General features: G+C 47.1%; 1 protein-coding gene across 1 annotated transcript in view; it reads right to left on the bottom strand.

Moving 5' to 3' along the window:
• Positions 1-251: 251 nt before the first annotated feature.
• CAPN13 (calpain 13) overlaps positions 252-26850 on the bottom strand; it is an 85042-nt gene continuing 58443 nt past the window's right edge. Inside the window, exons 13-24 of the mRNA XM_063622744.1 lie at positions 23390-23401; positions 21048-21244; positions 19996-20029; positions 19578-19634; positions 16090-16147; positions 15925-15983; positions 14203-14271; positions 12149-12224; positions 10094-10222; positions 9002-9057; positions 8390-8446; positions 252-577 (exon numbers count right to left, since the gene is read on the bottom strand). Of these exons, the coding sequence (XP_063478814.1) occupies positions 8420-8446; positions 9002-9057; positions 10094-10222; positions 12149-12224; positions 14203-14271; positions 15925-15983; positions 16090-16147; positions 19578-19634; positions 19996-20029; positions 21048-21244; positions 23390-23401 (774 nt within the window). The 3' untranslated portion in view covers positions 252-577; positions 8390-8419. The remainder of the gene's footprint in view (positions 578-8389; positions 8447-9001; positions 9058-10093; positions 10223-12148; positions 12225-14202; positions 14272-15924; positions 15984-16089; positions 16148-19577; positions 19635-19995; positions 20030-21047; positions 21245-23389; positions 23402-26850) is intronic.

The following is a 26850-nucleotide window of genomic DNA, read 5'->3' as shown; positions in this document are numbered from 1 at the left end:
AGACACCCGGTGACCACACCATGGATGAGGAGAGAGTGAGGGAAGCGTCTGCCTTGCTGGGTACTTTTCCTCTTCCCCAAATGTATTTTTGAGACAGAATATGAATGAGAGACCTTTATGGGAAACATGTTTTATTTTTGCCATTTAGCTGTGAAATCATCAGGATTCAGACATAAGATAGTGTAATTATTCTGCAAACACCCAGTGGACAGCTCCTGTGTCACCCATAGCACCCGAGGGTGGGCAAACTGGCTCATTCTGGCTCTTCCAAGAAACGAATCCAACTGGTGACAGGGGACTCAGAGGCAACTTCTCTTCTCCTTTCCCACAGGGAGACATCTCCTGCTTCCTTTTCCAGGGCAATGTAGGCTGAGCACATCCCAAAGTGCTCAGATGAGCTGCTTGGTGGCCACAGGCTTAGCTGGGCCTGGGCCAGCCAAGGACCGAACCCAGGCTGTTGGAAGACAGCTTGGACTCCGTTTCACGCAGGGCTGGTTTAGATGTATCACAACCACAGTGGGCAGCACAGCCTCTTAGAATGAGAACCAGATTCTTGAATGATCACTGGGCGCTTGTCCTAGAGAAAGACGTGGAGGTGCAAATGCAGAAGGCCAAGGGTGAGTAAAGAAACTCCTTCCTTTGAGTGACCACGGAAGTGGGGCCCCATTCCAAAGATGCTGTTCTGGATCATCCCACAGTAGAGGAAGCACTGGTGCTTCCTGCTGGCAAGGCTGACAGACCCCAACATGCCCATGGCCCCTTAATGGATGACCCTACCCCATTCTTCAAAATCCCTTAAAGGGCACCCCCGCACCTGTCCTGCCCCAAGCTTGAGTTCATATCATAGCCCATTTTAGCACCTTGAGGGCTGGCACTGGAGTGGAGGGAAACTTGGGGGAGAGATGTTCCTCCCATCTCCAGGCAGGTTGGAAGGGCTGAGGCCAGGGGCTGCTATAGTAACAACAGCCCTGAGCTGTGTCCCATCCAAGCTCCAGATGGCTGGCTTTGGACTTTGCAGAGAAGTGGTTTTTCTCAAGTGCAGGGGGCTTGGAATAAAGTGACATTCGTGCATAGTCATGTTTTCTGCAATAATCAGCCAGCTGCCCTACCCATGGGGTAAAGAGGCCTCAACTCTCCCTCCCTGCCTCCCTCCTCCTCTCTTGTGTCTCAGACTACTTGCTAGTTTGCCTATTTTTTTCATGAAAATTCAGTCCAAGATACATAATTTAAAAATTCAAAGAGTACTACAAGTCACAAAGGAAAAATAGCAGGTTCTTGTCCCATTGCTATCCAAATTCCCCTCCCTAAACTCTTTCTTCTGATGTTTACCTCCATATTTCTAGGTAATATGCTTGTGCAGTTAATTCTTGATTTGTCAATTTTAAATGCCTATTGACTTCTTATGATGGAAGATGGGGTGGGGTTGCTTCTAACCCCCTTTCATGTCTACATCTTCCCTCCTTCTGATATATTTATGTCACATTTTCGTTAAATCAATATTCCATTTGTATTTTATTACAATTATATATGTACTGTTCACTGCTGAGTGAAAAAATACTCTAGGATCACATTTTCTCTCTTCTATAACTCTTTATTCTTCCAGAAGTTAATAACTACCTCGCTTTTTTGTCTGCTTAGTTTAAGTCATTTTCCTACTAATTCTTCCAAAGCTCTCCAGCAGAATTTCAAAATCCCTCTGAACATTATTTTTTCTATAATTAAGCAATCTGATCAAAAATTGCTCCCATTTTCCCCAAAGGCCGCCCCTCCAGCTCCTCTCGGGATAGCTCACTCTCTTGCTCTGCTGCACAGCGCTGGTCCTTGGACTTCCCTGTCTCTGTCTAGCGTTGGATCTTCTGTTTCCTAGATTCCAACTCTTCCTCCTCCTTGGTTTATGCCCTTGGAGTGTACATGTCAGTTTCCCAGTTGGATGCATTTTTCTTCCAAAGCCAGCTCCAGAAGGCTGGACACCCTGGCATTTCAAGGTGCCTGGTAACCACCAGGTGTATGCTTGCCAATGGTGTTGGGTGTTTTCACATCACCAGAGGCACATCCAGACTCACAACTCTCAACTCACAGGTATAGAAGAGTTTAACTTGAACTCTGACAGTTCCATCTGCCCTGGGGTGTCAGTCTTCAACCCAACATCTAGCCAGGTCTCTCAAAAAGAATTTCTTTCCATGAACAGAATGAGATTGGAGAGATGAATTTACTAGGCTAGAAGCAGACTCATCCTGCAGAAAATGGTTGTTGGTCATCAGTAAGACCAGGGCCACTGTTGTCATATTTCACCTAAATCCTGCAGGCTAGGAGAAGGTGGCCCTTTCCTCAAGAAACTGTATTTTTATACAGTGGGAAATTGTTATAAATGACAATTTTGTTAGAATAAGGCATTTTACTGGCATATTGACAGATCAACATGGATGTAGATGACATTAGCTAGACAAACTCTCAGCAGGATGTGATTTGCCGTGTATTAAACCTCTAGACTCTGAAATCAATTAAAATCAATACAGCCTCAAGTGTCCAAGGAACATAGAGCAATGAGATAAGTATTAGCATTCTTTCAAGTATGAACTTTATATTTAAACATACTTTAACATATTTTAATATAGGTATTGCCTGCAATGTGACAACAAGGCATACACTTTGTTTAAAAGAAATATATATGATGGGAAGAGAGGAAGAGGAGTTCAGCCCAGTTGCATATACCTATATCCCAATCTGCTAGGTCAGAGGAGAGCAGAGATGGGTTGAAGATGAGCCAGAGAGAGGAACAGAAGTATTCTTACGACGAAAGTATACCTCAACTTGCCCCGTGAGTCCAAGGGCAGATAAAAGACCTCTTGTACACAGTTTGTAGGGAGTGACCTGGAAACCAAGTAGACTGGTGATGGAGCTCCAATAACCTCATCTCTGGGAGAAGCTCGCTTAACTCAGGACAAAGCCTTTGCTCGCTCCAGTGACACTTTGTAACACAGAGGATCAAGTGAGCAAGGAGAGGGACTTCTCTGGATCAAATCCTGGCTAACAATAAAAGTCTCTTTGCTGACCTCAGAGTGTTGGAACTCCTAGAAGAAAGAAACTTTGCAAAGTAAGGGAATATTGGATAGAGTTGAAGTGACCAGGACACTTTCAACTTTTTCAAAAAAGTGAGGGAAATTTTCAAATTTTTCAAAAAAGTGAGGGAAAAATAGGCCTTCAAAAGATAATATGGGTCATGATGTATTAGAGATAATAACAAGATAATATTTGCCTGCCTCCCAGTACACCAAAGGGGAAGAAAATAGAGAATAGCTAAAATAGCAGGAAGACTAGGATATAAGCTAATACTAACAAATGTTGGGATGAGAACAAAACAAAGGAAGGTATAAACCTGAAAGAACAATTTCTTTCGGTTATTTGGGAGAAAGTTACCAACTAGTTTCTCCATGGTAGGTGTTTCGCTTTGTGCTAAGGAAATAGGAACAAACAAGACATACCCAGGCTTATAGTCTAGCAGAGAATACTGACATCAAGCAAGTAATGAAAAGTGTGTTAACTCAGCCAGCTGCAAATAGAAGTGAACTTCCTCAACCCGGCAAATGGTATCTGTGAAAAACGCACAGTGATCATCGTATTTAGTGGCAAAGGATTGGGTGTTTTCTCCCAAGATCAGGAACACAAGGTTGTCTGCTTTGTTCACTTCTATTCGGCATTGTATTAGAGGTTCTAGCCAGACAATTAGGCAAGAAAAAGAAATAAAGAGCCTCTATATTGGAGTGGAAAAATAAAACTATCTTTACTTGCAGATTACATGATTTTTGAATATATAAAATTCTAAGGAAGCCCTTTAAAAATATTGGAACTAATAAACAAGTTTAGCAAGGTTACAGGATATAAGATCAATATAAAAATAATTTTTATTGCTGTACACTAGCAATGAAAATCTGAAAATAATATTAACAATTTTATTTAAAATTGCATCCCAAACTACAATAGTTAGGAATAAATTTAACAAGGAAAGTGTAAGACTTCTACACTGAAAACTGCAAATCATTGTCCAAAAAAATTAAAGAAGAGCTATAAAAATGAAGAGACACATGGAACAAAAGATTTTATATTGTGAAGATGGCAATATTCCCCAGATTGACCTTTAGATTTAATGTAATCTCTATCAAAATCCCAGAAGCTGATAAGTTGATTCTCAAATTTATATGTAAATGCAAGGAATGCAGAAGAGCCAAAATAGTCTTGAAAAGTAAAATAAAGCTGGAAAACTCACACTTCCTAATTTCAAAACTTACTATAAAATTGTAGGCCGGGCGCGGTGGCTCACGCCTGTAATCCCAGCACTTTGGGAGGCCGAGGTGGGTGGATCATGAGGTCAGGAGATCGAGACCATCCTGGCTAACACAGTGAAACCCAGTCTCTACTAAAAATACAAAAACTTAGCCGGGCGTGGTGGTGGGCACCTGTAGTCCCAGCTACTCGGGAGGCTGAGGCAGGAGAATGGCATGAACCCGGGAGGCGGAGCTTGCAGTGAGCCGAGATCGTGCCACTGCACTCCAGCCTGGGTGACAGAACGAGACTCCATCTCAAAAAAAATAAAAAAATTAAAAAAAAAATTGTAGCAATCAACAAAGTGTGATACTGGCATAAGATACACATATAAATCAATTGAACAGAAAGGAAAGTCCATAAATACATTCTTATATTAAATTGATTTTTGAAAAGGGTTCCAAGACAAAGAAACAGGAGAATGAATAGTTTTTTCAGCAACTGGTGCTGGGACAAATGAATGAATGCAGAAGAATGAAATTAGAACCCTACTTCACACCATATAAAAAATGATCTCAAAATGGATCAAAGACCTAAATGTAAGAGCTAAACTATAAAACTTTTTGAAGAAAAACCAGAATAAATAGTTTGACCTTGGGTTGTGCAATGATTTCTCAGCTATACCACCAAAAATGTGTGACAAAAGAAGACAATAGATAAATTACACTCCATCAAAATTAAAGACTCATATGCTACAGATGATAGCGTCAAAAACTGCAAAGAAGGGGAGAAAAATTTTGCAAATCACATATATAAGGAATTCGTATCTACAATATACAAAGAACATCTACAACTCCTCTGTAGTAAAAATATAAATAACCCAGCTTAAAAATGGACAAAGAATTAAATGAACATTTCTCTGAAGAAGATATAAAATAACCCATAAGCACTGAAAGGATGCTCAAAATCACTAGTCATCATGAAAATGCAAATCAAAACCACAGTGAGATATCACTTCACACTCCCTAGGATTGCTATAAAAGACAGACAATGACAAGGGTTGCTGAGGATGTGGAGAGACTGGAATTCTCATTTGCAGCTGGTGGGAATGTAAAATGGTATAGCTGCTTTGGAAAACAGTTTGGTGGTTCCTCAAAAAGTTACAAATAGAATTTCCACATGATCCAGCAGTTCCACTCATAAAATATTCCACCCAATTGAAATAAAAACATATGTCCCCCCAAAAATCTGTGCACAAACATTCATAGCAGGATTATTAATAACAGTCAAAACTAGAAACAACCCACATGTCTATCAACTGAGGAATAGATGAAAAAAATGGGGTATAGCCACAATGAAATATTATTTGGCACTTAAAAGGAATGAAGTACTGATACACGCTACAACATGGATGAATCCTGACAGCATTACGCTAAGTGAAAGAAGCCAGTCATAAAGGACCACATGTTGTATGAATCCAATCATATGAAATGTCCAGAATAGGTAAACTTACAGATTCAGAAGGTAGATTAGTGGTTGCCTCAGGCTAGAGGGTGGGACACAATTGGGGAGCTACTGCTGTGGGCATGCTAGATGGGCATGGGGTTTCTTTTTTGTGGTGATAAAAATGTTCTAACAATCATATTGTGGTGATTGTTGCACAACTCTGACTATGCTAAAAACCATTGAACTCTATAATTTAAATGAGCAAACTGTACAATGTGTGAATTATATCTCAATATATTTCTTTAAAAGAAGGAATGGGCTAAAACCAAGTGTATTGAATGTTATGACTGGGGAGGGGTGATATGTGAGTGAATAATATGGGAACCCATAACATGGAAACCCGACCGGGCTAAGACATAAAGGATCAGGAGTTTGGTGACTGATAGCCAAGACAGAGCAGACAGTAAGGCCAAAGGCTTGAGGCTAGGAAAAGCATGGAAAATAGAAGGAAGTGAAGGTGTGATGGTGTGGTGGGAGTGGAGAGCAGGAAAAAGAGGCACAAATTGTGGTTAGATGGTGGGCAGGGGCCAGAGGAGACAGGCTCTTGTGGTCCATGTTAATGATGCCAGATTTTTCCTTTGAGCAATGGGAGGACATTGAAGGGTTTTTAAGCCTGGAGAATGTAATGACTGGATTTGAATTTTAAAAAGTATAGTCCGGCTGCAGGAAATTGATTTGAGGGATATGAGTGGATATAGGAAAATCAGATAGGGAGGCCATGCCAAAGTCAGGGAGAGAGATGATGTCTAAGAAATCTCAACTGAAGCAGTTAGCAGGGAGAGTGGGAAGTGAGAATATGTAGACAATGAGCTCTTCTGTGAAATTTGGTTGCAATGAGAGGAAAGAGGTGGAGTTTAGCTGGAAGAGGTAGGAGATGAAGAAATTTAAAAGATACACATTTTTAATGGGAGTTAAACGACTCCAGAAGACAGAGACAGGTTTAGTATTCAGAAGACAGAAGAGAGAATTCATTCAATCAGGCCCTTGAGAAGGTGAAGGGTAATGAGGAAGAAGGGGGGAAATAGTTACAGAGGAAGGTGGGTTTGTAGATGTGGAGGCAGAACTTCTTCACCCTCCTGCCTCCAATTCTGTAAAGCAAACCACAAGCCAAGAGTGAGTGGATGTGCTTTAATGATGTGATGCCAGAGGGTGGTGATTAATGAGGAAGCTGGGGAAGCACTCCTGGGGCTGATGATAGGCATTAGTGAAAGAAACTGAAGTAAACACAGCAATGCCTCTAATATTATACTTCCTTCTGACACATTTTTTAAAAATAGGAAGGGTGGAAAGATTAGTTAAGAGAGAATCAGGACCCTGTACAGGAGAAAAGATAGTAAGAGAGAATCCAGTTATTTTGAAAGTTTAAGCCTTTAGGCCCTGTGTATCAAATTAGCTTAGATATACAATTGAAGAATCATTTTTGCTATTAGAAATCATGCAGATTGGAATAGACACAATAATACTGAAAATAATCAAATGTTCTGTTTTTAAAACGGAGTGAAAGGAGAACTCAAGGAAATATGGTTGGGTCAAATTAACTATGATCTCTGCAGTATTCATTTGCGATCATTAGAAAGCATCAAGTATTCATCAGGAAATATTTATGCTAAAACATTATTTATGGAGACAGTGCCTGTCTCTTGACTTCAAGGTACATGAATGGGAGATTAAATACTGTTTATAAAAACAATCGAGTTTTAGGTGATATTGATCACAGGTCGGCTGCGTGGAGAACTGTATACTTCAAAGGTACATTGGCACATAGAGAATGGTCACCAGGAGGTCTGGATGAAAACCAACAGGAATAATTAAAAAAGACAGGCTTTGGGCAAAACAGCAAAGGTATCCTCAAATATTTGTAGGTCTTGCATGTCCAGTATTTTTTTCTACAGTGGTCCAGAGAGTAGAGCCAGAAGCATGAGTAGAAAGTTTCAGGGAAGTAGATGATTGCCTCTAGCTAAGGAATACCTAACACTCGGAGATGTCCAACAATGGGAACCACAACATCTTGAGCTCCCCTGTCTTAAAGGATTCTAGAAGACTGATGGGGCTTCTGCTACAGCAGGGTTGGGGTGTGGAGTAACTCTAGGGTCTGTTTCGTGAAAAAAAATGTAGAGGAAATGACCTGAGTGTTAATTCTTCAGCACATTCATGCTAGAGGGATAAACACTGATGCCTACAGATGTTCATCATCTGTCCAAAGCTGCACAGTGAGACAATGGTACAGCTGGGGCTAGAGCCTGCTCTTCTCTCCCCAAGGCCTGACCATTTCTACCATTTCTGTTGCTCTACACCATTCCATTTCCACCATTTCTCTTGCCCTTCCTGTGATGAGAGATACCCTTTTTCTTTGGAACTTCAGTAAAGAATTCTAAACCCTCATTCATGCCTTTCAAGCCATGCCTTTCCATAAAGGTCCATTGGTCTACATTGTCTGCATGAAATCTGAAGCATTGGCCTTGAAACTCAAGGGCCTTGAGCAGCTAGGCCTTGGTTCACTTATGTAAGGGTCTGTCATCCCTGGGGAGGCTCTCCCAAGGAGAGAGTCTTACGTGCAGTTCTTAGAGGAGAAGGGGGACTCATGCTCCCAGGAGGGAAAGACTCCAAAGCTACCATGTCTTACCTGAGCTGTGGGTCTGCTTTCCTCTTTGCTTCAGTTGTACATGACCAGGCTCATCCACTGAAAAATAAGCATCATCATTACAACAATTCTTTACAGTTGTTAGCTTAATACAGAGCAGGGCAAATGCCACTCTCCTCCCTCGGAAGACCTCAGTCCAGTCTCATCACCCCTTCCAGCTAATTCCAACCCAAGCAGGGCACGGGGCGGGGTTGTCTCATAGCACATCTTCTGCTACTCCCTGAATAACCAGGCAGTGAGACGTATATCTTAGGTCGACCAGCTGGCTGGTCAGGAGCCTCTAAAACTCAGTGGGAATAAGTTTAATGTACAGTGAGCTCAGCGGGCTGTCCTTCTGTTCCCTCCTGGATTTATGACTCCCACATAATCCTCTGCTTTATTAAGCTATTGGAAAAAAATAAAATCTGTCTGCCAAGATCCTAAAGCAGCCTGGCAGCCAGCGATATATAAGGCAGTAATTGGAGGTTGGGGGGACAGCTTGGCTGGCCTTTGACAGACAGTTCAATATCCTCGGGGAGAAAAATGCCCCCTGGAATCAAGTCAAGGGAGGCAGCCTGGGACTGTGCCTGCCCCGGGGAGGGGAAGGTACCTCACCTCCATTTCTGTCAGGTAGAGTCCTTTTCCATCCTTAGAGAGGTTGCGGAAAGTCTCTAGGATAAAGAAGGGAAGGTTTTGACTGACTGAGGAGGAAGGAATCCAGGCAGTTCAGGGGAGGCAGGCCTGGGCCCATAAGGAGCACAGGAGGTGATTCTGTAAAGCAGCCCCTCCTGCTCCATGGGGTGTGCCTGTCACCCATCCTCTTCTCTGTCCAGCCGAACTCTGCATGGGGCGAGTGGCTCAGGGCTCACCTCCTCAGAGGGGCTGTGTGCCTGCTCTGCCCACACGCCTCTCCCTTTCCCAGCTTCCTTACTCCCTGCCCCTGCATCCATCCACGCTAGGCTGTGGGGATGTGAGGGCTTGTCATTCTTTCAGTGATACAATTTGGGGACCTCCCCTGTGCAACTGAGAACTGTGTGGGGGGCCAAGGCTTGTACCTCAGGCTTCTCTTTTACTCTCCCAGAGCCTTAGTCTCTCAATCTTTTTGCCCAGCTCAGAGCTGCAGGCTTCGCAGCGGTGCCTCGTGGCATGGTGGTGAGAGGATTATAAGCGGGGAGGGGTCTGGCCTCTCTCCCCCAATCACAGCGGCCCCACTGTGGCCTGGGGTTTCACACTAGATTTCATTAAAAACAAAGGGTCACGCTGCTAAAAAGTGTGGAAACTTCGGCCCACACAGTTGGATTTCTGAAGCCTGGGGAGAGACCTCCTGCCCCCACTTATTCACTTGTGTGTGAAATTCCTTCAGCAAAGACCAAACTCCTTCATTACATAACTGAAGAGCAGGTTTCAATGATAACCACAACCTGGAGATGGGGGACAGCGTGATTTCAATTAACCTTGTTCCTGAGAGAGGGGCTGGGCAGGGTGATGAGGAAAAGAGACCTTCGATGGGGAACTACAGGGGAGAGGGGGGTGCAGAGGGAGCTGGTCACACCATCTGCAGCCTCGGTTGGCACCTCACGCAGGCTGCCAGCCCACCCTGCTGCTGAGGCCTCATGCAGGCCTGGGGTGGGGTAGGGGGTGGCCGGTCCTCTCCTGTGTTCTTCGGTCACTGCCAAGGTCCCTGGGATGCCGCTCGGTGACACTTACTTGCCATGGCTTCAAGCCGCATCAGGAAGCAGACCAGGCTGGGGAAGCTGACCCTGCCGACGCTGTCGCTGTACCTGAGGGTCACCAGATGCAGCAGCTCACGGCTGATGAAGATCCCTCTGAGGAAGTCTGGGGCCACAGGTGAACGAGTGAGTAAGAGGAGGCTAGGGCTGGGGGGTTCCTCTGCCTCTCAGGGTCTGAGAGACCTGTTCAGAGGGCCCGGCAACCTCCCACCAACTCCTCCCACTCAGCCCCCTCCCTTCAGTGTCTTCTCTTTCTTATAGGTTGTTAGGCCCCAGGAACCTAGTTCTGGAGTCTGGCCGGAGACCACGTGAAGATACTGAAGGCCCTGCTCTGGGGAACACATCAGCCTTCACAATCATCTGATCGTTCCCACGTAATGGGAGAGCTGCTGGGACACCTGCGGGTTGCTTCTAGCCCTGCCTCTGTCAAACTTCTCTCTGCTGATGACCTTGACAACCTTCCTCCCCACCCATGACTGTAGGTGGGTTGTTTATGGGTGCTGCTAGTGTAGGTGGGAGTGGGCCCTGGCAGAAGGAGAGGCAGTCCTAAGTCCACCCAGGGAAAAGACTGACCCTTGGCGGGAGAGCAGAATGCAGAAGGTGGCTTCAGGCAGGCAGGAGCTCAGCGCCTTGTCATCCTGCGCTTCTAGTTATAAGCTCCAGGGAGGCACCGACCTCACAGGGGCCAAGTGCACGCTGGCACATAGTCAGGCTTTGCAAAACTTAGAGAGCAAGTAGAAGCCTGCAAGCCAAACCATCCATCATGGGGACAAGCCTGGTGGCCCGTGAGCCTCTGGCAGCCAGAGACACAGGTGGTTTCTCTAGCGGAGTTAATAAAACATGAACTCGAATGCCTTTAGATAAGCCAGGTCCTCTCCTGCTTGCCACGTTCTCAGTCACCTGTTTTCTGACTGTGAGCTCCATCGCCCCTCTCACTTACTTGCCTGGCTGCTGAAGGCTTACTGAATTGAGTTTGAACAATTTTCTACTTTTTTCTCTTTTATTATTCTGGAGTCATGTGTGAGGTCTTTTTAAAAGATTTCATCTTTAATGGATTCTTAAAGTGTGGTCCCCAGACCAGGGGCATGAGCATCCCCTGAGAGCTTGTTAGAAATGCAAATTCCTGAGCCCCACCTAGACCTCCTGATCAGAGGTGCGGCAATCTGTGCTTTAACAAGCCCTGAAGGGGATTTGGAGGCAGCTCGGGTTTGAGAGTCCCAGCTCCACGTTATGAAGCATTAAGGGGAGGATCCAGGCTACAGGTGGGGGCAGCAGTCTGATCTTTCTGCCCTGTCTCCAGGCCAGGATCCACAGAAGGGAGGATGATGGAGACTCTCCTTCCAGTGTTAACCCGGGGAAATGTGATTTTACATTTTATTAAAGGAAGGTGGCCATTTCCTTGTGCAACTTTTTTTGTGATCCATTTTCCCCATTGAGACAGTAGAGGTAATGATTCCTGCCCTTCCCAGTTCTCAGGGTAGTTGAGACAGTCAAATGAGATGACGCAAACAGAAGTGCTTGGTGAACCATGGAGCACTTATGCACCCTAAGGGATTATTATCATTATCCCAGGGCTGAAAGCCTTTGCCTACTTGAAGCAGACAGATGCCATTTGATTTAATTTAGCCCTAAACTCTCTGTGAAGAGAGAGAGATCATCAGTCAGCCTGTGGGTATTTAACCCTGATGGCCCAGATACTGAGCTGGAAGCACGTCTCCGAGGCGAGCTCGATTCCTGATAGGGTATCAATCATGCGGTGGCTATTTCCTCACAATTAGAGCTGTGCTGGGGAGGAAAGACATCTGGGAAAATTGACTGGCATGTGAGACCTAAGACAGGGCAACTATGTTTGAGTCTGCAACCCTGGAGGCCCCCCAGGGTCAGTGTGAACTGGGGAGGACACGAGAGCTGCGGCGCTCCTCTCTCCTGATTGCCTGGCACTGTTGTGCCAGCCTTGCTACTAGGGGTGTGGGCATCACACCCCCCCCCACCCCGGACCTTGGGCACCACAGCTCCAAAGTCCCCATTGTACCTGTATTCTCTATGGCCTTCCTCAAGTCCGAGCTCAGGAGGACTCCAGGGCTTGTCTGAACCTTCTGGAAAACATGCTAATAGGGGAAGAGAAGCAAGAAGTCTGTGTGAAGATTGGGGAGGTCCTGGATACTCCTTTTCCATCCTGGGAGCTTGCTTCCCTAAACCTCAGAGGAAGGCACGGTCACAGCACCGAAGACTGGGAGGACACAGTGGCCACACCTGGTGAACTGACCATCCTGGCTGCCCGCTGAGGGGCTGTGGCTGCTTCTCTCCTCACCCATGCTCCTTCCTCTTCTGCACCCCCAGACTGGGCCCTGACACACAGGGCAGTTTTCTACTTTTGAGGGGAGTGTAGGGCTCTCTAAAGAGTTTGTGTAGGGTAGTGGTTAAGAGCACAGGCTTTACAACCAAACTGCTGGGGTTGAAATCGTGGACCATTTACCAGCTGTATTACCTTTGGCCATGACTTAATCTTCTTAGGCCTCAGTTTCCTCATCTGTAGCATAGGGCTAATTACAGTGCCTACCTCATAGGTTTGTTGCAGTGAGTAAATGACTAAATATTTATAAAGTGCTTGGGAGAGTGCTTTGCACATTAGGGAATGCTCTATAGAAAATATTGAAAGCAGGTTAGAATTGCATCCTGGAGCCCAGCACAGGGGCAGAAGGTGGCAACTGGAACATATCACTTTTGTATGGGGCGGCTTTTGCATCCACCTAGGCCTTTTCTACCTCTATCGAATTCTCTGTATAATCCTGGTCAACATCATACTTCACAGATGAGGACACTGATACTCAGGCAGGGAACATTTTGCCTTGGATTAGGTGTGTAAGTGCTGCAGGACTGAACTCAGGACCCTAATTTGGGTCTATGCCTAGCTGTCCCCAGGAGCTACTCCAAAGCAAAGTACCCACACACAGGCATGTGACTGAGGCCAACCATGGGAGACAACTGTTGCAAAATAGCAGCTGGACAGCTGTTTTGGGGCCTTATTCGGCTTTTGGTGAGTGCAAGGAGAGACCTAGACTTTTCTCAGGAATTCATTCGTTCATTCGGAATTTCTTCGGTCATTTATTCAGCATTTTGAACCCCTGCTGTGTTTTAGACACTAGGGAGGCTCTGGGGAAAGACGGATATGAGGGAACCCTTGCCCTGGGGGACCCAGGGGAGTGGGCATGCCGGCTGTCGCAGTGCCCTGCAATGAAATGAGAAACCAAGTGACCCCTAGTCAGGGATCCGGGGACATATACTGAAATAGCCACACAGAAACACTTTTTTTCAGCCTTTAAACATGTTATGAAAATATTTAGTGACATGGCTAGACATTTGATGTATTTATTGGCATTTATTAGTTTTTAAAAACAGATTATACTTCTATGTGGCATGTGTGGGTATACATATTACAAGAAAAATTCTAAAGTATGAGGGGTAGGTGGGCACTGGCCAGTGTCAGGGTGCAGGGAGGGGAGAGACAAGAGGGGCAGGCTGAAGGGGCACAGGTGTGACGTTTACAGGAAATAGTGAGTCTCCTTTAAACTTGTATTGGAGTCTAAAGGAGAGAGTGGGATGAGTGGAAAGGGCTTCTCCTGGGCCCCAAATAGGGACCCACTTAGAGGGTCTTGCATGCCACTCTGAGGGTTTAGACTTTGTCCTAGGAACAATGGGGAGGCCACATTGAGGCTTCAGGCCACATCTGTGTTTTCGACAGATCCTCTGGCAGGTGGATTGGATGGGAATGAGATAAGCTAGCAGGTGTTGCAGTGGATGGAGGGGTGGGGGTGGGGGGAGATGGGTGGGTAGCTTTAGCTTACAGGGACAGCATTCTCCTCCCACCTCCAACGCATCCCTCATTCTGCCACCTAATTGGGCATTGCCTTGTGCCTTCTACAGTTGCACTACGTCTCCCCAAACAACATGCAAGCTCTCCTTGAGGGCAGGGGTGAGATTTCCTCTTCTTTCATACCCCTGAATCCTGGTGCAGGGTTAGACACCCAGTAATTCCTTGCTAACTGCACAGAATAAGAGTGCTAGTCACAGAGAATGTCCCCGTACCTGGTAGTGAACAAGGCGCTTCCAGAGTCGCTCAAACTCCTCTTGGTCTAGCCGCCCATTCACTTTCAGCTGGGTAAGGAGTTAAGAGTGAACCAGCCAGCCTGCAAGGTGCAGAGGGGCTGCCATCCTGCCAATGAAGCCGGAGCAGGTCCATTCATCACTAGCAACACAGTTGGTCCATTGTCACCTAGATGTGGCCCCACGCCAGCTGGCTCCCACTGTATCTCAAAGGGACCTGGCTTAGATTTGTTTTACAAAGAAAAATGGGCAATTGGAAGAAGGAACTCCTGAGGAAAGGAGGCCAATATCTCTTGCATCCGAGGGAAGAGAGGGGTCTAGAACACAGCCTTCACCAGTTGGAGTGGGCCCTCTGGCTCCAGAAGTTGGGGAGGAGCACGAAGGGGTCATGGCAACCTCAGAAGCAGCAGCCATGGGTGAGCACGTAGAGCCCTGTGTGCATAAGTGTAGAGGGAATGCAACCCATGGGCATGTTAAAGCCAGCCCTGGCTGCACCGTATGATGGGTTCAGTGATGACTAATGAAGGGAAAAGCATTAACCTCTGAGAATTGGAAGGGGGGCCAGTGAGTGAGTAGGAAGAAGGCTGAAAGAGACCTGTCCGCTTTGCAGGGGTCCAGCAAATGTGACCTCCCCTAGGGTTACTCACCCTGGGCCGTGGTGCTGTGAGGACCATTTGGATTCCTCTGTGGGAGATGGGCAGTGTCTCTGACAGATTCCAAAGCACAGCCAGCAGAGACAGGGCCCAATTTATGCTTTCATCAAAAAAGCCCTCTTGTTTCACAATGGCTGGCTTCACTGTCCCAGTTGAGCCTTGTCAACAGAGTGGGAGCAGGGCAATGCGTCTCAGGAGACAGCACACTGCTGAGTGAGGGGCTGGCAGGGCAGCATCTGGGGATCTACACTCATGGAGTCAGCCTCTCCTGCCTGCCAAGTGAGGGGTACAGAGGAGGATGACTCACTGGGGAATGGAAATCAGGAGGAGAGGCAGGAGCCTGGGGTCCGATTCTTGGTCCTACACTTGTAGCCACGGGCTTGGAGTGAGTCCCTGAACTGCTTCCGCCCAGCCTTTCCCACTGTGAATGCAGCATAACAATGCTGGGGTGCAGCTGCTGTGTAGACCAGGCAGTTTTCCATGTTTTGATGGTAGTTATCTTGATTGAATTGGGGACTTGTTGAAGTAAGAAATTTAAATAATGGAGACTCCTCCAGTGGGAATGGAATGGGTGAAAGGGAAAATAGTTCCCAACGGTGCTATAAAGGGGTGGTTTAGGATAAGGTTAGAGCATAGACTTTGGAGGCCGAAAGCTCCAACTTCAAATCTGGGCATGAGTCTTGACTAGCTGTGTGATCTGGGCAAATTACTTAACCTCTCTGAACTCCTGTTTCTTCTACTATATGATGAGATGATATTTTTTGTATCAGAGGGATTGCTTCAAGAATTATAAGGACACACAAACACACACACTCACACACACCCCAGTATACTGATCAGCACATAGTAGGTGCTTGATAGATGGTAACTATTATCATTGTTGCTATGGCACGTTAGTGAGTTAGTACAGCATCCCCAGAAACTCAGGCACAGGGAAGAAGAGAAAATACTAAGTGAGAAAAGGGTTCCCTACTGTCCTAATTAGGTCTCTGGGGAAGCCCACAGAGCAGAGGGATGCTCAGAGCATGGGAGGGATGACCGCAAAGGATACTTCCATCAGAGCCACCAAGCTGCGGCACTCATCTAAGGAGAACATGTCCCCTGGAGGTCCTGAGGAGAGAAGGACAGGAAGGACTGAAGTGTTGACAGGGGGGTGTGGGGTGGGGTTGCCAGCAGGGAGGAGGATGGGGCCAGCTTGCCCTTGGGCTGCTCATACCTGTCAGAAGCTCCTGGTTGAGAAGGCTGTGAAGCTGGGTGGCATCAATGTCCAGCCTCTGATCCAAACAAGGAAAGAATGCAGGAATTATATCAGTGCCAGGATCTGAGAGGGACATCTGCCTGCCCTGTAAAAGCACTCAGATTTCCAAGCACTTAGTCCCCACAATGTACCCATCTTGCCTTCGTCATGAAGCCTTACCTGATGGCTCCCAGCCATGTAGTGACTCCCTCCCCTGCACATCTGTCATGTTGGTCACTCCTGATGCTTGGCCCCTGGTGTGGGTGACCTTGCATTTCTCTCTTTATCCATTACTGGACTGAAAGCAGTTTAGTCCTTCCCCCATCCCTGGCACTTGGGAACCCCTCATGGCAAGTATTGTTGAATGAATCAACTCAACCCTTCAGATGTGTTCCCCATCTGCTTCCAGGAAGAGACTAGGAAAAACTATGACTACTGTGTGCATGTGTGTGTGTGTATGTGTGTGTGTGTGTGCAAGTGTGTGATAATAGGAATTAAAAATACCAGAAATGTAGGCTAAGAGAAACTGCTATCATTGAGCACATTACTTAGCATTAATTTTCCCAGCCACTGAAGCAAAAAAGGAGACATCATGGTTTTCTTTGGATTAAGAGCAGGAAGCAATTGAGGTTGGGGAGGGAGGAACTCTTCCTGGCCTCAACTTCTGGGGCAGTTAACTGCATTTGATTTTATATTGGGAGTATCCAGCAGGTTGACAGGCAGTGTCTTTGATGACAATTTCACAGAGACATGGAGCTGTTCTATATGTGGCTGTTCCTCACGTCCAGCCTGGGAAGGGCAGAGGGGATGCTATGCTGCTATTGCCCTGGGAAAGCATTTTCATGGGGAGTTGGCGCTGGAAAGATTTATCAGCAGGTGGCCCTGTACAGTGGCACTGGTCAGGTAGAATAGGATGCCTCCTGGGGGTCTTCTGAGAATCATCACCTTCCATCTCCCAGGATTGGCCTTACCACCTTGAACTGGAAGCACAAACAGCCCCAGAGCCAGTCCAGATGGGGTCGTCACCTAGAAGGATGACCCCTCAGGATGCCCCTAAGGAAAGCATCCTGCCAGTGCCTGAAGATGGTCCTTGGGTCATTTCTCCAACATCTCACTTTGGGTTTTATCAGGAAAGTTGGTGTTGAGTGCCCACTATCAACTGAGTTTCTCTTCCAAAGACTCAGGACACCTTGCTTTGAACAGCAGTTAGCATGCTAATGAGGAGTTCCAACTTCCATGGAATCGTCCACTATAAAGCAGCTTTGGGGCATGGACCATGTTTTTTTCCTCCACATTCCCATGTGAGGACAGAGCCTGCTCTGGGTCCTGCACTCCATAACCAACCGAAAGAGTCTGAGGAGATAAGGGTAAGAACGGAGGTGAGGGCTGCTTAAACAGTCTCCTGAAAAATTGCATGTTTGCCTCGACCACCACAATGCAAGATGCCCAAAAGCTATTCCTTGGGATTCCCAAAGCTTAGTGTGGGACTTGTAATGTCCAGGTGCTGGGTAAATGCTGGCTACTTGGTGGATAGACCTAGCTCATCCCAGAGTCTAAGTGGATCCTTCCTTTCTCACAGGCAGACCCTGGGTTATAGAGCTGTCACCACTACTACAGTGAATGAAGAACTGGTGGTAGTATCAAGTCACTGTACTATGTTTTGTTTTTTTTTTTTTTTTTTTTTTTTGAGATGGAGTCTTGCTCTGTCATCCAGGCTGCAGTGCAATGGCATGATCTTGGCTCACTGCAACCTCTGCCTCCTGGGCTCAGGCAATTCTCCTGTCTCAGCCTCCCGAGTAGCTGGGACTACAGGCGTGTGCTACCATGCCCGGCTAATTTTTGTGTTTTTAGTAGAGATGGGGTTTTACCATGCTGGCCAGGCTGGTCTCGAATTCCTGACCTCCTGATCCACCTGCCTTGGCCTCCCAAAGTGCTGAGATTACAGGCGTCAGCCACCGCACCCGGCAACCATTGTATTAGTTTAAATCTAGTTAAAGTGATAGAAAAGGTCAGAAGAGAGGACACAGTGAGTGTAAGGAGGAATATTTTGCTTTAAACTTTCTTTGGAGGACACAGACCCTGAGGACAGCTTGTAGGATTACAGAATACTGACAGGTGGGCCCTGCTCAAGAGTGCCTGGCTGGGAGGGGGCTGGAATCCAGTCTCTTTTCTGCTTCCCAGCCATGTGTCTGGCAGAATGCCACACTGGGGTCTTATTCTAATTCCTACGAAGGCCCTCTATTGGCCACCAGTCACCCTCTATGAGGAGGAACTTGGCTGTTGTTTGGAAAAGTCTTATTAGAAAATCTGTCCCATCTTCACATATGGCAAACATTTTTATTTTAGAGATACAGGTGCATGGGCCATGTGTGAGAATTTGCCACCTGCTACTGAAGGAAGCTTGGTCTCAGGCATCCTAATCAGGCCCTGCTAACCACCTCAGGGGCTAACCTTCACTCAGGCATCTGCTCTGGGGGAGGTGATCTGTCTTAATTCGATAGAAATGATTGAGCACCTCCTTGGGCCAAGGACAGTGATCAATGTTGGGGACAAGGAATGCATATAATATCATCCCTGCATTCGGGAGCTTGCAGACTGAGGACAGTCATCTTGGCCGGCCTTGTCATGCAGTGAGTGAAGTGCCTCCTGAATCAGCCCAGATAGTGGACCTGGATCCTGGGCTGGTACTGACTTCATGGAGGTCCGTGTTCCTGTGTTCATCTGCTCTTTGCAACACATGCCACTCATTCCAGCCACATTCTTAGTTTTTCCCTACTTTGGCCCAGGCTGCTTCTGGGTGACCACTGCCCCATTAACCCTCTGAATGCAAAGGCAGGGCCTGCCATCCTTCCTGTCCTTGGTCTCTTCCTGGTTCACGGCAGCAGGGTAGAGATGATCATTGGTATCACTTTCCACTTTCCACACTAACACAATTATTAACGGTAAGAGGCCCATTGTGCAGAGCCCCTGGCAGCTATTTTATTCTGACAAGTCAGGGAGTTCTTTATAACAGTTTATTAAGCCATTAAGGAAATCCTGTGTGCACATAGGTGGTTTGGCAGCAAGGATGCTGTGTGTGCTGTATGAAGCTGGCTAGCTCCCGGGAGGAATGATGCCAGGTTGGTGGGAGGTGGCTGAGTAGGAGAAGGAAAGGTTTCAAGGGGTACTGCCAATTGCTTGTTTAAAGATTTAGAGGGCAATACACCTCACACCCCATAATTATCCCCTCCCTTTCTAAGCTCTACATTCCATCTTGATGTCACAGATGACACTGGGTGGGGCACCCCATCTCTACCGAGTTTGGCAGCCAGAGCAGTTCTGGAGATGATCCAGAAAGAGAGGCAGGTAAAATAATCCATCAAATCACTTCTCCTCTCTGCATCCCAATAAGGGCCTGTGAGAGCTGTCCCTCCCTCAGGTCCCCTTTCACTGCTCCCACGTAAGGCTCTGGGTGCTAGGTACCATACCTGCTGAGCATATCTGTTGAAAATGCTTTGTTGGGAGCCATGTTCGGAAGGGCTTCCCTGGATCAAAGGGAAAATAGCCAATGTTAGACTGCTGGGGAAGGAGGCTACCCATCTGGTACAGCAGGGGTGCAACAACCCCTGCCAAGATCTGAGAAAGAGGCTTTATTGGGCAGTTGGAAAAAGCCTTCTGGGGAATGAGAAAACTGAAGTTTGTGGAAGGAAGAGGGCGGGGTTGAGCCTGGCCTTGGAGGCCTGGTCTTCTCCCCCTACCCCGCCCCTTTGAGCCTTCATTGGCCTATCACGGTGTCTCTCTTTTCATTGGCTGGGGGCAGGGGGAGGCACAAAGAAGGAGATGGAAACGCTTGGGGATGGGATGGGGCCAGTGAGGCTTGCCAGCCAAACCTTGCTGCATACCTACCTTCATTCTGAGGTTGAAATGGCTGCTCAGGTGCCTGGAAAATCAGAGGACAGTGTGACAAGGATGACCAGCTCACCACTCAAAGGGGGCCTGCATATAGAGGGCACCCAGGTGGCACTGGATTTTGATGCCAAGTTCCTGAATGGGGCACCCTCAGCACTGCAGGACATGAAGTGAGCAGCTACAGCACTGTGGCCACGAGCCCAGCCTTTTGGCTGGAAATGGTCAGTCTTTAACCGTTTAGTAAATGGTTCCTTCCACAACCAGATACACACTTCCAGCAACCCCCATTGTCAGGATGGCAGATAGACTCTGCCTTAGGTTCCATCTCTGATTGGTGGTATGATGGTGGCCTGGCATGCTGGACTTAGAAGGTCTCACCAACGCTCAGCTGCAAAGACTGCCATAATGATGGCAATGTCTGTCTTGGGCCCAAGAGGAGACAAGGGGCCCAGTGGAATGAGCACTTGCTGCTCTCAGTCTTGAATGATCAAGTTGGCATGGAAGACCCTCCATGATGGACTCTTTCTTTCAGGCCCATCTTTTACTGTCTCCCTGCTATACCCCACATTTCAGGCCATGTGACATGTTGGCCAAATGCTACCTTCCCGTGTGGATGCCGATGCTACTTTCCAAGCAGTCCTGTGCACAGCCACTTCCCTGCTGCCATTCATGCTTTTTTCTTCTACCTACCTTCCCGTGGCCACCATCGCCTTCGCTTTTAAACTGTTAAATTATGTTTTTCTTCAAAGCCCGGCTCAAGTGCCATTTCCCTCAAGAAGCCTTCCTCAGTCCCTCTTGCCACTCAGTCCTCCCGTGCCACTTTGCATTTCCATCTGGCAATGGACCCATCCTGTCTGTGGTCTGGTTCTTGGTTCATAGACTTTCTCACTCCCCCTTTATGGTGAGCTGCTCTAGAGTGGGGCCAATATCGTGTCCCCAGTGACATAGCACAGGCTGCACGAATGCACAGAGCACTGCCCATAACGACACAATGTGTTTTTATAAAGTTAAGTAGAATAAAACATTTAGAATCCCAGAGGGTTCTGTACCTGTCACTGTCTGGCGTTTTTAGGAAGATTCGGAGCAAGAACTCCACTGATGTTCTCCGTGTCTGTGCAACCACAACATAGTTCCCCGGGCTCAGATGGTAAGTCATGGTGAAGTTGCGGCGGAATTTATTATTTGAGCTTTGGACAGCGTTTCCGAACGAGGAAAAAAACACGGGTGGAAATTTCTCCCGGAACCGCTGGAATTAGAGGAAGCATAATTACTGTGAGAAAGCCTCCTCTGTGCATGGACCCCAGGCACCAAGAAAGACTCACCACCTTCTAGACCCTCTCCATTCACCAAGATAACATTACAGGCTCTATAAATGGAGACAGTGCTCAGCTGAACTCTCAAAAAGCAGTAGTGTTTAGACTGTCATTTCATCTAGACCCTGGACAGTACAATGGATGCAAAGAAATACTACATACGGTTTTATCTCATTGAGTCTAACAGCATCCTGAGTTTCTGAGTTTTCTCTCCCTGCTTATATAGAAAGAAAACTTCCATGGAAACTAGTGACATCGTTTCAACACTGATTTTCTTCTGGGGCCCCTAAAGCCCCTTCTCTCCTGAATGTTTAGCAGAATACTTTGGACTGCTATACTATTACAGAATGGAATTCTTTTCGCTTCCTCTGTTTCATCTCTCCAGTGAAGCACCGAGATTACTTCTCATTGGAGAATAATGGGCCCTGATCATTTTCCTTTTATTTCAATATTTTCTTAGAGATAAAACAATAAATATAATGCAGTTCCTATTACCAGATGTCACATACATATTATATAATAAAAACCCCTTGCTAAACAAATTTTCCCCACTACAGTCAAGCATAGGGATTCCATTTCGAATGGTTATGCAATAGGAAATGATTATTTATGAGCTATGCCTTGCAGGGAAGACAGGAAAGGGGAAAGTTTCTTTTCAGGGGTAGGGACAGGTCTGGGCTCCAGGGTGAAACAGAAGATAGGCCACTGCCCCAAGTGTATGGCAGGTGGCATCTCTAACGCGATTTTGCTGACATTAACAATAGCCTCAGCAGGTTTGGGAGCCTGACTTGCTTGGGCCCTATGGCAAAAGCAATGATGGAATCAGTTCTTCTCCAGAGGGTCAGCAGTGTCCCGTGGCTCTGGGTATGAGCCAGTGTGCATGCATGTGTGGGTGCACGGGGAGGCAGTGGGCATGCAGAGGTGTGTGGGCAGCGTGCCTCCTACAATTAGAAGGCAACGGTCTCCCTGCTTACCCGTTACCTTGTCCTGCTCCCTCTGTTGGCCCCTCATAGCCCTGTCCAGGCTCCTGATCCTTCAGAACAGACTTGCTCAGTGGCAGTGAGAAGTGTGAGTGTGGGGGAACAACGTGGGGGTTCTTGGTCCATTGCTCAGAGTACCCAGCATCAACAAACCACACACCCAGGACTGGTCATGCACAGACCCTACTCTAGTTCTAGGGATGGGTCCTGTGCTTTTTCCTGGATTAAGTGCCACTTTGTTCTCCAGCTCTGGGACCTGAGACGCTGATGGCTCCTTGCACCTGAGTGCTTCTCTCAATGCCCATCCCAACCCTCCACTTCATAGCTGGGGTGTCAGGGACCAGAGTCAGATCCTGACCCCAGCTCTGTGGCTGGGCCACCACTGTCACAGGCAGGCTCCCCTGGAAGGCCTGGAGGTGCTGTAATCACTCGTTGTTGTCTGTGGCCACATCCTGCTCCCCCCTTTCATCTGTGGTTCCCCAGGCAGATACACCTCCCTCTTGGTGGCTCAGCACTCTCAGCCATGGGCAGAGGGGTAGGTCTGAGTGCCTGTGAGGATAGGTATTCCAAACTCCACCTGTCCTTCTCCATCCTTCCTCATATGGGCAAGTCATCTTTCACCATCCTGAGCCAGATGATCTGTTTAGGAGGGTGGCAGTTTCTTGCAAGACGGGCTCCAGGATGTGCCTTGAAGCTGCATTTGGAGAGCATGCATCCTGCTTATGGAGGATTTGGGGACTGACTACTTTAGGAGGCTGAAAATCTTTCCAAGGTACCCCTTAGTGCTGCTCTCATCTTAAATAAAAAGGAACCAGCTCCATCAATCTTCTCTATCAGAGGCCATGGGCCTGAGGATGGTGTCACTTGAATGTTAGCGAGAGAATAGCTCAAAGGGTCGAAGCTTCAGACCAGGACAGCTAAATATTCTCCTGCTTTGTGAACCTGTTTGGGGATTTTAGGCCTGTGTCTGATGTAAGACTTAGTGAGACTGAATTTGCAGCCACTGAACACGTGGAGGCCACAGGCGTTGGAAGTAGCCTAACACTTCACCAGTGGACGGCAGCAGAGGTGCAGGGCAAGGACGACGCTGAGCCATACCTGTGAGCCAGCCTGTTGGAAATAGGGAGAAAGGCAGATTTAGGAACTCAGACCCAAACAAAAAGGCAAGCAGAACTGAACAGCTTGGCTCAGTGGTTTCATCCCTGCATTCCTTCTCCTTTTTATCCTCTCTTTTAAAGAATTTATTTTATACCTATTATGCCATAAAGCTTTTTTTTTTTTTTTTTTTTTTTTCTGAGACGGAATCTTACTCTGTCGCCCAGGCTGGAGTGCAATGGCATGATCTCGGCTCACTGCAACCTCCGCCTCCTGGGTTCAAGCAATTCTCCTGCCCAAGCCTCCTGAGTAGCTGGGATTATAGGCGCGTGCCACCATGCCTGGCTAATTTTTGTGTTTTTAGTAGAGACGGGGTTTCACCATGTTGGTCAGGCTGGTCTTGAACTCCCGACCTCGTGATCTGCCTGCCTTGGCCTCCCCAAATCCTGGGATTACAGGCATGAACCACTGTGCCTGGCTGCCGCAAAGCATGTTTTAAACACTGACATATCACTCTCTAATAAGATGAAGTAAAGACAAAAGAAATTTTTCTTATTACAAACAAGATACACCATCACTCAGAGTCTTCAAACACTATTGCACTCTAACTTTCATGATTCGACAAAGCATTCATGGACCAATCTGCAGACTAGTTTTAACAGACACATAATAGCTGTAAGCACACATGACTGTCCTAAATTTATTAGGTATGAATTTTACAAATATTACTTATATCTGTGATAACATTAGAGCTGGAGAATATTGCACCTTCTCCAAGTCGTATGGTGAGAACCACCAATAGGGTGGTAGAACTTACGGCCCTTTCCAAGACCATGGCTCTTGCAGCCTGAAGATGTCATCCCACACATCTCCCCGTGCTTGTGGACTAATTTGGTGATCCACTGGGTGTCAAGATTTCCTCTGATAGCTTTATGGAATGGATCAATGAGGATAACCTCAAAAAATTTATAAGTGGAACACGTTCCTCTTCCTTGTGTGGCCTGCCTGTTCCTTGGCACACCTAGAGGTGAACTGAAATGACTGCTTACTCATGCTCTGTGTGAGGTTGTAAAAAATGAAACCTACTCAGTCGCAGAGAACAGCAAGAGGAAAGAAACTGAGGCAGAAAAGGAGGTGTCTGAGAGGAGGAGGTATTCTTTGGTCAGCCCTGAAAGGTGTGGTTACTCTTCACAGCAATGATGATCGCATTGAAAGGAAGGGGGAGATATTGACAGATAGCACAGAACCTGGTGCAAATGTAAGCTCCCTAACACCGGGAGCTTCCCTGAGAAGTCAACTTCTTTTATTCCATCAGACCACTGTAAATAGATGGGAATTTATTCTTGCACTCCCACCCCTGATGCTTGTACGAATGTCTGTGTGCCTATGAATGGGGAGATACCCATGTTCCAGTCTTTTCATGTAGTAGAAGGAACACCTGAGGATGCAGTTCCATTGTAAGCTTCTTGAGAGTTTGCAAAGCACTTTTATGTAATGTGTTGGATATTCATAATAATCCTGCAAGCCGATGCTGGGCTTCCTATTTTGTGGGTGTAGAAACTGAGGCTCAGCAGTTTAAGTAGTAGAGTTGGGAACTGGGGAAGCTGTGCTGCTTGCTTTGTAATCAAGCCCTGTCACCACCAGGTGATGTCATCCTTAGATGGCTTGATTCTTTTCCATTGTTGACACTGGGCCCCACCCATATGTACAGACCTCTTAGTTTTCCCAGGCCGACTTCTCTGGAGGCCAAGGGTGAGCTGGGGAGAAGGTGGAAAGTCCAGGCCTTGGGGAGGAACTTTGAGGGAGGTGAGGATGAAATGGCTCATCCACCCTCTCTTTTTCACTGTCCTGTCTTCTCCCTGCCTATTCACAACCCATCAGGGTCTGGTTGGACATAAAGCAGAGCAGTGCTCCCACAGCAACTGGGGAGTCACAGGCCCATGCCAGGGCTGGAGCATCCTCATATCAGCAGGTCAGCACTGGAGCCACAGACACCATTTGAGCCCTGGAGCCTTCTGAGAGCCTGGCTGCTGGCAGGTACATTGCTGTTTCTCAGCTGAACTGTGAAAGTAACCCAAGTGTCATTTGAGTTGTCCAGGTCTGAAATGTTCTTTGACATTTAACTCAATCGGGATCTTGCAAGATCTGCTGGGATCTCCAAGAAGCCTGAGGAGCTCTTGGGTCTGAGTGTTCCTTCAGCAAATTGGTGAATGGTGAGAAGTAACATATCTCTGGCAGAAAAGTAGGAAAGTGGGCTTGATGTCATTTTAAAAATTGGGTGGTTACAATCTTGGTAGGGTTCCTGAACTGTGAAGACTTTGGGTGAATCAACACAAGGCCCGTGGTCACCCATGTGAACAGAGCCTCAGAAGTTGCGTGTGTGCTGGGGCAGCTCTGATCCTTCTCTGGGCTTCTGTCTTAGCTCAGAAGAAGGAAGAGTTGGCTGAGATGTTTCTAGTAGGCCTCTTTGGTGTTTGACCTGGTCAATCCTGGCTGGGCAGACCAGGGGCCTCAGTTCCTGCTCAGCCTTTCCCAAATCTCTCCCTCTGCCTTTAGCCTTTTCTTCCCAGAGGTGAGAGCTGGAAAATCTGAGGGTCCTCTTAGAAGGCACCAGAGTCAGCAGGAATTCTCATCTGAAAGCCCTGGAAACTATCTCAGGCTGGGGTGGGCTGAAAGATGCTTCTTGGAAGCACAGCTCACAGCATTGATGGGATGCTAGAAAATGCAGCCCAGAGGTGGGCAGGGGCCAGACAAGATGGCTACACAGCAAATAATCCTCAGCTGTTCCCACCTGCTTTGGTTATTTCCTCGAATGCCAAGGCTCTGAGTGACTGAGTGTGTGTGTGTGTGTGTGTGTGAGGGGTGAGGGGGAGATGAAGGGAGCACTAATTGGGCAGGCCTGGGTCACAAGTCTACAACTTTTGCATCCAAGGGCTTGGTTGAGGGAATATTTGGCCTCTAGCTGCTTGCAGTAGAAGGCTGGGCCCTGCCTCCCACCAGGATTCCCCTAAAGTGGAAAAGGTGTTCAGGTACCAGGTGGTGATGAAAATAACAACCGTGTACTACTGCATCCTTAAGAAATATTCTTTGATATCATCAGCGGGTTTGAGGCACCTCAAAACTACTGCGCTAAACCCCAGCGATTTCTCTCCACCGAATTCCTGAAATTGGGAAATGGAATTATGGTCAAGGAGAGCAGAACACAAAAGCTCTCCTTCTGCTAGAGCCGGAATCTTTGTGGTTTTTGGAGCCATGAGTATCACCAGAAAGGCATGCACCTAAGCCCTACTGAGAGCCCTGGACCTGAGACCCTAAGTCCTGGGATCAAACACCCCTGTCACCTCTAAGGTGCACCTTGGATAGGTCATTACCCTCTGAGCTTTAGCTTCCACACCTACAAAAGTGGAGCTAATTGGGCTTTTGAGACAATGAATGTGAACATGCTTATACTTCTGAAGTACAGG

This window comes from Symphalangus syndactylus, chromosome 18 (genome assembly GCF_028878055.3).
Source record: "Symphalangus syndactylus isolate Jambi chromosome 18, NHGRI_mSymSyn1-v2.1_pri, whole genome shotgun sequence".
Lineage (NCBI taxonomy): Eukaryota > Metazoa > Chordata > Mammalia > Primates > Hylobatidae > Symphalangus > Symphalangus syndactylus.
This window is presented reverse-complemented; position numbering and strand designations above follow the sequence as displayed.